Raw genomic sequence first — 9,567 nt, 5'->3', positions numbered from 1 at the left:
TTATCCATCCGGATCAGACATAGTGTGTCCCTGGTAGATCTATATTCAATAATATTTATTTTTTATTTTATTTTCAGCAATAAAAGAATCCACAAAGAGCCTCTTTTTCCATCAATGTTCAGGTACTTTAAAGAAACTGTCAATGGCTTTTTCAAAAGAAGGAACCCTTTACAGTCCTACATGGAAACATGTCGTGTTATAGTCATTATATGAAGCATCTGTCTTTAGGTGATTTGTTTTCTGATGTTCAAAAATACCAGAAGGAAACATTCGTTGAGGGATGTCATCTTCTTGTATATGGCTTTAATGTGTGCTGTATTAATCAAGCCTTAATCTTATCATGGCATTTTTTGCTATAATAGCAAATGTCAAATCATATCATAAAAAAAACAAGAATCAATGTTATATTGTATTGTGATGAAACTGCTGTTTGTTACAAACTGTATCTCCTCAAGCTGCAGTGTCTCTCAGCTGTATCAGTGCAGTCACTGTGACTCTGACTGACGGAGGTTTTTGTACGACTCTTTATCACTGTGTGAACACACAGCTACTAGGACAGTGTTCACTCATACAGTAATAGTCTCCTGTATCTTCAGTCTGGACTCCACTGATGGTCAGAGAGAAATCACTGCCAGATCCACTGCCACTGAATCTAGAAGGAGTTCCAGTGTAACGGTTTGATATCTGATATATGAGGAGTTTAGGAGCTTCTCCAGGTTTCTGCTGATACCAAGACACACAGCTACCACAGCCAGTAAGTGTCTGACTGGTTTTACAGTTGATCGTAACAGTTTCTCCTTGATTGATGGATTTTATTGCTGGATTCTGAGTCACAGTCACTTGTCCCCAGATCTCTGAAATAAGACATTTTAGTTGTTTATTGAATATTTTGATGAACTATTATCCTTCTAATATATCATACTTGTGCATAGAATATGAGATGTTTTAGTATAGTTTGTGATTTATTATAAGATATTTACCGTGAATGCAGAGCATCAGAGTCCAGATGAGGATGAGGATGTTGTTCATTGTTGTTGTTGTGTCTAGTGTGATGATGAAGATTGTGTTATGTTCTGCTCTCAGTCATGAAGTGTTAAACTCACAGCTCTATAAACACTCTCATGCAAAGTGTCTCTGTATGTAAATACTCTTCAAACACAGAACAGACAGCTGTCAGACTCAGATCTATTCACAAAACAATAAAAGATTTAATACTTTATGATGATAATGAGCTTTATAAATCAGACGGACACTCTCTACAGTGAGTCTTTAATTATTTTACAGGCTTATCATCTGCTTTCTAAACATATTTTTAAGAGGTAAATGTTCTGATCTTGAGGTGTTTAGGACTGAAAAGGGTTTCATTATTAATCTGATTAATATTAAGAGAAGTCAAAATAAAAGTACAGTTAAATCTAAAAATTAAAACTGAACAGCTGTTTCAACTATACTGGATATTATTTAATCAATTCAGCAATAAAACAATATGTCTTCCACTAATTTTTGCCTTTTTTTAATTTTTCACAAGCTTCATTTTTAAAATGCAAGAATGATCGAATTCTAAATGATGTAGGATTCATCCTAAAAGTGAGGAACAAACTGGGATTTACAAAGACATAAATTAAATTACGTGAAAATATTTTTTATCTGTTCAAAAAGGCATTAGTATGAAACTCTGTACACATACCATCAAAATAATTCAACAATGTTTATAAAATTGTTAAGATTAAAATAAAAATAATAATAAAAACTTCTAATTGTATTAACTTCTTCTGAACCATAAAGTCACGGTTCATGAATTCACTCTCTCTCTCTCTCTCGTCTAGCGTGGTGTTGTGTGTGTGTCTATGGGCGTGATCAGCGTATCAGCGATGATCAGCAGCACCAGCTGGTTTCAATTGTTTGTCTCCTATATAAGTCCGGTAACTGGTGTTTCATGTTGTCAGATCGTTGTTTCTCCCCGGTGTGCTCCCGTACCTGTGTCCCTAGTTCCTGCCTGAGTCTTCCTTATTGTTGTTGTTCCTGGATCTTCACCTAGCACTGGATTACCGTTCACCATCACGAGGATTACACACTCACCGGGATTCGAGGGATCTTCACTGGAGCAAGCACCATCATCTGTTGTCCACCGAGTTCCCTGTGTCAACGTGCCATCAGCCTTGTGTCCGCCCACCTGTGTTTCCCTGTGAACTTGTCGTGCTTATCTGACTTTTGTGTCATTTGTCAATAAACACGCCTTGCGATTACATCCTGTCTCTGTGTTACGTAACAGTCATATTTCTGAACATTCTGTAGGCTGAATGTGTTTTAGTGATGGCCGATTCGTGAACGAATCGTTCAATTTAACCGGTTCTTCTTAGTGAACCGGTTGAACCAGTTCACCAAATCGAACTGAATCGTTTGAAACGGTTCACGTCTCCAATAAGCATAAATCCACAAATTACTTAAGCTGTTAACTTTTTTAACGTGACTGACACTCCCTCTGAGTCAGAATAAACCAATGTCCCGGGGTAATCCATTTACTCAAACAGTACACTGAATGAAATGCTGTGAAGACCGAACTGAAGATGAACACCGAGCCGAGCCAGATAATGAACAAACACGCCCACTGCTGGAGCAGTTCTCGTTCTTGAGACAAGAACCGCCCAGCTAACACAGTTACGTTGTGACGACGTAACTGGACCAGACCATATTGGTCGCAGCGACGTACCATATAACGTTCCAGTGACGTAACTTTGTGATTCCCATATCCGTCGTGGCGACGTTATAGTGGAACGTCGCTGGAACGTGAGGAGTACGTCCCAGCGACCAAACTGCCACGTTATGAGAACGTTACTATAAAGTACCATATTGGTGGCAGCGACGTACCATATAACGTAACAGTGACGTAACTTTGTGATTCCCATATCCGTCGTGGCAACGTTTTAGTGGAACGTCGCTGGAACGTGATGAGTATGTCCTGACGACCAAACTGGCACGTTATGAGGACGTGACATTACAGGATCATATTGGTAATTCATATTTTCACCTCACCATTACCTTGAAATACATAAAGAACTAATAAACTCAATCCATCTCTGGTGCAAAAAATAAACCTTATGAAATCTAATTGTAATCTAATTATAGGGGATTCATAGTTAATACATTAATTACATACATGCAATGCAAACAAATACAAAAACATTACATTCTAAAATAAAATAGACAAAAACACTGCATTCATTCACAAATCAATATTTATTCAGCACTACTTTGTACAAATACGAAGCCAAAACATTTTGAACATCGCACCTGTTCTTTAACCATGCAAAATGTTACTAAGTTATGAGCACAGAAAACTAAACACATCAATTCATAGATTACACAATATAAACAATAGAACATTTTTGTCTTAAAGAAGGGGGGAGATGGTTAATGACGTTATTAGTGAAAATTAAAAATAATTATCAGTAAACTTATTGATACAACATAATTTAGTGCAACGAAAAATACATGATAAATAGATATGAAACAATTCAGCAGATACTGCACAGAGATACTGCACAAAGTAAAACTGTGAGCGTCATATATTAGGCTCCTGGTATAAATGTCTGGTGGTGATGTGCTTTAATAACACGACATGCAGAAAAAAATTTAGGCTAATTCATGCACACGATTTTCTATTTCATTCCCTCGATTTGCTAAAACGTGTTCACTATTTATACATCAAGAGAACGAATTAGTAAATTGTGCATACGATTTAGCAAATCAATGAAATGTAAAAGTAATCGTGCACGTTTTAGTACATAGAGGGAATGAATTAGTAAATCATGGACATGATTTCTTTCTTTTTCTTGCATGTCATGATCAGGGCTCTGTGCTCACTATCAGAGGATAAAACTAAACAATAAAGCAATTACCAAAGAACCATAATTTTTGAGCTTCTCAGAAGAAAAACATTCATAAAGCGTAAAGATATGAAAAATGAACAATATAGAGATTTCTAGCATCTCTCCTGTATTATTTGTCCCACCCGAAAAAACAAAGTTTTTTAAGAAAATGAGCATATCGACTTTCTCAGAAGAATCTGTGATCTCTGATTACTGACTGTGGAGAAGACTCTTTCAGACAGTGCTGAGGAGGCAGAGTTAGGTGCAGGACAGCTGATAGAGAAGAGGAAGAGGGTGTTTCTTACCCCAGCAGCAGAAGACAGGCTCTTCTGAGGGAAGGACAGGAGGCTTGATGCAGTGTTTTGCTGTAGAACAAGGCTTCTTCTCAGCACCTGATCTTCTTCAGAAAAGAGTTCCTCTAGTGTAGAGTCAGACACTCAGACTTCTTGCAAACTGGAATCTTTTAATAACATTTAGCATATTATTGTAGTCATGTTCATTGTTTTTATTATAACACATGGCAAGCTTATGAGAAAATTGTTAAACGTGTTCTTCCTCCTCTTCTTCATCCTGGGCCTGCTGTCAACATCCTTCTCTGAGCTGAAAGGGAGGATCATCTTGTTAATGTTGCTCATGTATGTTCACAACCAGTCAAAAATCTGGAATCTTTTCTTTATGGTTTTCAAGAGAAGTCTCTTCTGCTCACCAAGGCTAGATTAATTTGATAAAAAAAAAATTTAAATTGTAAAAATAAAATAAAAAAAGAAAACAGAAAGAAAGAAAGAAATAACAGTTTTCATACTCTTTTTTTGAATATACTTAAACATATTTATTGAAATAATTATGAGGCAAAGCTGAATTTTTCAGTAACTTTACTCCAGTCTTCAGTGTCACATGATCTTTTTCATATACTGATATGCTGATCGGGAAACATTGCTGATTATCACAAATCAGTGCATTTACATGCACCCAATCGCATTATTGCCACTAAGATCAAAGTGTACATCTGCTCATGACATACATGATGTAAATCACATCTGCAGTTAGCTTATTATGGTCCTTAGTTCCACTGAACTCTATTGGTAACGAAGGAACTTTTTGAACAAAGTTGGTTTTAGGGAAGCGCACCCCATATTAGAAATGATGGGGAAGAAAATTTAGCATTTCTGGAAAGTTGAATTTTTTCTTCATTATTATTTTATAAAACACAAAGTTCAAAACATTGAAAAAAAGGTAATCTTTTGTAAAATTACAAAAGTCTTCTCTACCACTGGTTTTCCATTTTATGCATTCTTGCTATTAGCCAACCACCCCCCAAATAAAATAAATAAATAAAATAAATAATAAATAAATATAACTGTAGTGTAGACAAAATGTTTGGGCAGCACAACTGTTTCCAACACTGATAATAATCAGAAAAATGTATTGAGCAGTAAATCATCATATTAGAATGATTTCTGAAGACCATGTGACACTGAAGACTGGAGTAATTAATGCTGAAAATATAGCTGTGCATTATAGAAATAAATTCAACTTTTAAAATATATTTAAAACTTTTGACCAGCTGTGTACATTGCCACATTTAAATGAAAACTCAACTTCTAATAATGCACACATTCTCAAAGAACTTACATTCTGGTGATTACTTCCTTCCCTCACTGCTGTCAGTTCCCTTCAGTCATTCCCAGACCTCCTTGTTTTTAATCTTTCCCTCAAATCTACAGAAACAAACATCATTTTACAGACAATTTGGATAAGTCACGAATTGCAATAGTTATATAACTATAATCACAATGCTAAATTATAAATATATATAATTATAAATATATATTGAATCGGCACACAAGTATCGGGATAGTATTGAATTGGCAGATTAGCGTATCATCCCAGCCCTAGTTACTACAGTCAAAACAATGAAACTCTCTTCAAGAGCGCACAATAACTGATATTTAAAACTGTTAAAAGAAAAGGCTCAAAATATTGCACACATATAATACACAACAATATCTCTTCCTTTGGTGTTTTGAATATTTCTATGAGTAATGCTACACGCTGTGACTTTGTGTTGCTTCAAGTGCATCATTCTGCGCACTGGTTGTGTTTACGCGATGCACGCTGTATAGGAGCCATACCCTTTCGTATTATAATACATTAGCACAATGAAAGATTCTTGTTCTGTCCCATCTACCACATGTTGCTGCCTTCATTACTGTGCTATAAATTTAAAAGAAATGTATTTTACACACACATACATTATACACACATATATATATAGACGGTTTCAACGGCAACAACATAAACAAACGTTACCTATGTGGACCTAACCTAACCGGTAGACTTCCAAATAGAATCAATAACAACAGCCAAGTCCCTCTAGAGTAGATATTTTTTGATAACAAACAAAATATGTTTGCTGCGTGGATCAGGCGGACTTGATGAAAATGCAAATTCATTCTTTGCCAGCAGGAGATGTTTTAAAGCATAGACATAAAGTGCGAGAAATAGAGGTTTCCCCAGTAACAGCTGTAAACAAAGCAGAGCTGGTACGCTCACACGCTGCTTTATCAGGCATATAACATGCAAGTCTTTCTTAAGAAATACAGCGATATAAAAACACCTGTGCCTCGTTTTGATATTTAAACATATAAATGTTAGGAATTATTAAACGTGCAGTACGTAACGTTACTCATGTTTATTCAACGAAGCCTTTTTGAAAATCGATCAGTTTTAAAATTGTGGCGAGTCTCCAAAAATAAATAAATGTATGGGAACACATCCCACAGCACAACCACCTGAGCCCAACTTCAGTCTACTCATCACATTGACTTCTTTAACTGCGTTTGTAGAAGGCACTGCAGCCAGACCAATATACACAACACAGACCGGAAGTTAACTTAGGTCCAGGCGCGTGCATCCGATGAAACTGTCTAATATATATATATATATATATATATATATATATATATATATATATATATATATATATATATATATATATATATGTGTGTGTGTGTGTGTGTGTGTGTGTATATATATATATATATCAGTTTGAGACCAAAGGTTTGGACACACCTTCTCATTTAAAGAGTTTTCTTTATTTTCATGACTATGAAAATTGTAGATTCACACTGAAGGCATCAAAACTATGAATTAACACATGTGGAATTATATACATAACAAAAAAGTGTGAAACAACTGAAAATATGTCACATTCTAGGTTCTTCAAAGTAGCCCCCTTTTGCTTTGATTACTGCTTTGCACACTCTTGGCATTCTCTTGATGAGCTTCAAGAGGTAGTCACCTGAAATGGTCTTCCAACAGTCTTGAAGGAGTTCCCCGAGAGATGCTTAACACTTGTTGGCTCTTTTGCCTTCTGTCTGCGGTCCAGCTCACCCCTAAGCCATCTGGATTGGGTTCAGGTCCGGTGACTGTGGGGGCCAGGTCATCATCACTCTCCTTCTTGGTCAAATAGCCCTTGATGCCTTCAGTGTGACTCTACAATTTACATAGTCATGAAAATAAAGAAAACTCTTTGAATGAGAAGGTGTCCAAACTTTTGGTCTTTACTGTAAAATATATATTTTACAGTTATATATATATATATATATATATATATATATATATATATACACACACACACACACACACACACACACACTTTTGCACATCCTGTCATACCAGTGACTGGGTGTTACTGCAATAGACTTTGCAGCATTAAGGTTAACGATTAATCGATTATTTGATTGTTAATTTAAACGACGATCGATCATGGAAATGATTGAAAATTGACATCCCTACACAGAAGTATAGAAAATTCTACATTGATTTAAAAATTGTTTTGCAAAAAACGACACTGATATCGGATCAGAATTACTGTCTCTTCTCATAGTGACAGCCAATCACATTAGTTTTCTGGTATTGCATGCACTCGATTGGCTTGCGTCTGCGCTTGGGTATTTGCATAAGATGTTCTGACTGGAGGAGGGCTGCATTGGTGCTTGAAAAGTCTTCAGCTTCTATTTAGAATTAATTTCTAGAATTAATTTCACCATCCTTGACGTCACTTCATTTAAAAGTAAACGAGAGGCGTTGACGCCCCGTGTGATGGGGCGTTATATGTCTGGATACCGCTGCACAAATCTTCCAACAACGAGAAATGTAGTTCCAGCACGGCCTTACATCCATGACAGCAGAATGGTCAGGATGACCTGAAACACATAACCAACTGAAATCAATTTAAAAGTATTTAGGCTTGCCTGAGTGATGCTGAAACAACCAGGTTTAGTTTTTCACCCAGGAGAAACTGCTTCCTGTGGAACAGTCTCCATGAAGAATGATCTCTTGATCCTGGATCCTTGCTGCCATCCACGCAGAGATGATTTGGAGGATATGTGGTTGTGTCTAAAGGGTAATGAATCAATGTTACAACAATACTGATAGCAGCACTATTGATCCTGTAACTTATGTAAATGTTTTCAGTACCGAACAAGTCAGGAACCAAATTAGTACCAGTTCTTGAAACCCATCTCTACTTGTAATAGTTGTCTTGTTGCTGCTGCCCAGACTGTCTCTTCCCCTGATGATAAATATATGTGTTCATTTTAAAGCAATAAATAATACATTTAAATTACTAGGTGGTAACAAATATATTTCCTTATAAGGAACTCACTGAATCATGGACTCAACTGGTGGTTGTCAGGCCCTAAGAAAGTGAACAATTTGTTTACTTTTTGTGAAACGAAAGTATCAGATCAATTTGAGAATTAAACTAGCATTAAAAAGCATGCATGTGAAAAACACCATCAACACCAATAATGAACAGATGACAGAATTTACAAGCCTGCCACTTGAGGGAGAAAAGGGGAAATTATTAATCCCACATAACGTTACACTGAACATGATTTCGGCAGCCTCGGTCTAATTAACGTTTACCTTTATATTTAACGTTATATCGGATTATATTCAAGTTCACAGCATGGATAGCATGAGCATCATCAAGCTCGAGCAGCAGGTAAGTTATTCAAACAAACTAATTAACGTTACTACGGTTAAAAATTTAATTATTAGAAAGTTAACACTGTATAGTTTATAGTGATACATTTCAAATAGTTTAAAACAGGTAAGGTTAAATTCGATTTTAACAGTTACCGTTACCTTAGACCACCTCTGAGACTGCTTTTGAGCTAATTAACCAAACGGAGCATTTATTTATTAAATTGAAAGAGAAAACCTACAAAAATACAAAACACTACTCCTCTTTGGTGGCATTTAATGTTATATCAAGTTAAAATCTATGAATAAAAGTAGATTTATAGGACTTACCTTTCCTCCGTGTCCGTCCGCTGGAAGTTGACCGTTACAAAATGACGGGCACGCGCACGTCGCGCACTTCACTCAGAAAGTGACGTGCGCTGCTAGTTTAAGGTTTAAATGTTAATTTGTTCCGTACTCTCTTTCATTAACAAACATTATCACCATTTGCTAAGTAAATTGTTTATTTTATTATTTTTAAACTGATGGCATATATATATATATATATATATATATATATATATATATATATATATATATATATATATATATATATAATTATTTTAACATGCTTGATTAATTTTTTTGTATATTTCCCAAAGAATATGCTGTTCAAATGGTATCTTAATAATAATAATACATCTAGTGCAATAATATTAAAAGTTAT

General features: G+C 35.5%; 2 long non-coding RNA genes and 1 gene segment (V, D, J or C); all 3 read right to left on the bottom strand.

Moving 5' to 3' along the window:
- Positions 1–377: 377 nt before the first annotated feature.
- On the bottom strand, positions 378–2,269 carry LOC128013778 (immunoglobulin kappa variable 3-11-like). The segment is given in 3 exon segments: positions 378–854; positions 981–1,149; positions 2,080–2,269. Coding segments are annotated over 2 exon segments (375 nt in total).
- A 949-nt stretch (positions 2,270–3,218) lies between these two features.
- LOC128013807 (uncharacterized) lies at positions 3,219–5,589 on the bottom strand. Its single transcript, XR_008183412.1, has 2 exons — positions 5,502–5,589; positions 3,219–4,580 (listed from the first exon to the last, which is right to left on the bottom strand). It is a non-coding gene; the product is annotated as an uncharacterized LOC128013807 (long non-coding RNA).
- A 2,536-nt stretch (positions 5,590–8,125) lies between these two features.
- On the bottom strand, positions 8,126–9,317 carry LOC128013795 (uncharacterized). Of its 2 annotated transcripts, XR_008183398.1 has the most exons (4): positions 9,192–9,317; positions 8,539–8,571; positions 8,352–8,445; positions 8,126–8,270 (listed from the first exon to the last, which is right to left on the bottom strand). It is a non-coding gene; the product is annotated as an uncharacterized LOC128013795 (long non-coding RNA). The 2 variants fall into 2 exon arrangements; XR_008183397.1 differs by lacking the exon at positions 9,192–9,317 and having other exon boundaries at positions 8,539–8,808.
- Between the last annotated feature and the right edge of the window lie 250 nt (positions 9,318–9,567).

This window comes from Carassius gibelio, chromosome B25 (genome assembly GCF_023724105.1).
Source record: "Carassius gibelio isolate Cgi1373 ecotype wild population from Czech Republic chromosome B25, carGib1.2-hapl.c, whole genome shotgun sequence".
NCBI lineage: Eukaryota > Metazoa > Chordata > Actinopteri > Cypriniformes > Cyprinidae > Carassius > Carassius gibelio.
This window is presented reverse-complemented; position numbering and strand designations above follow the sequence as displayed.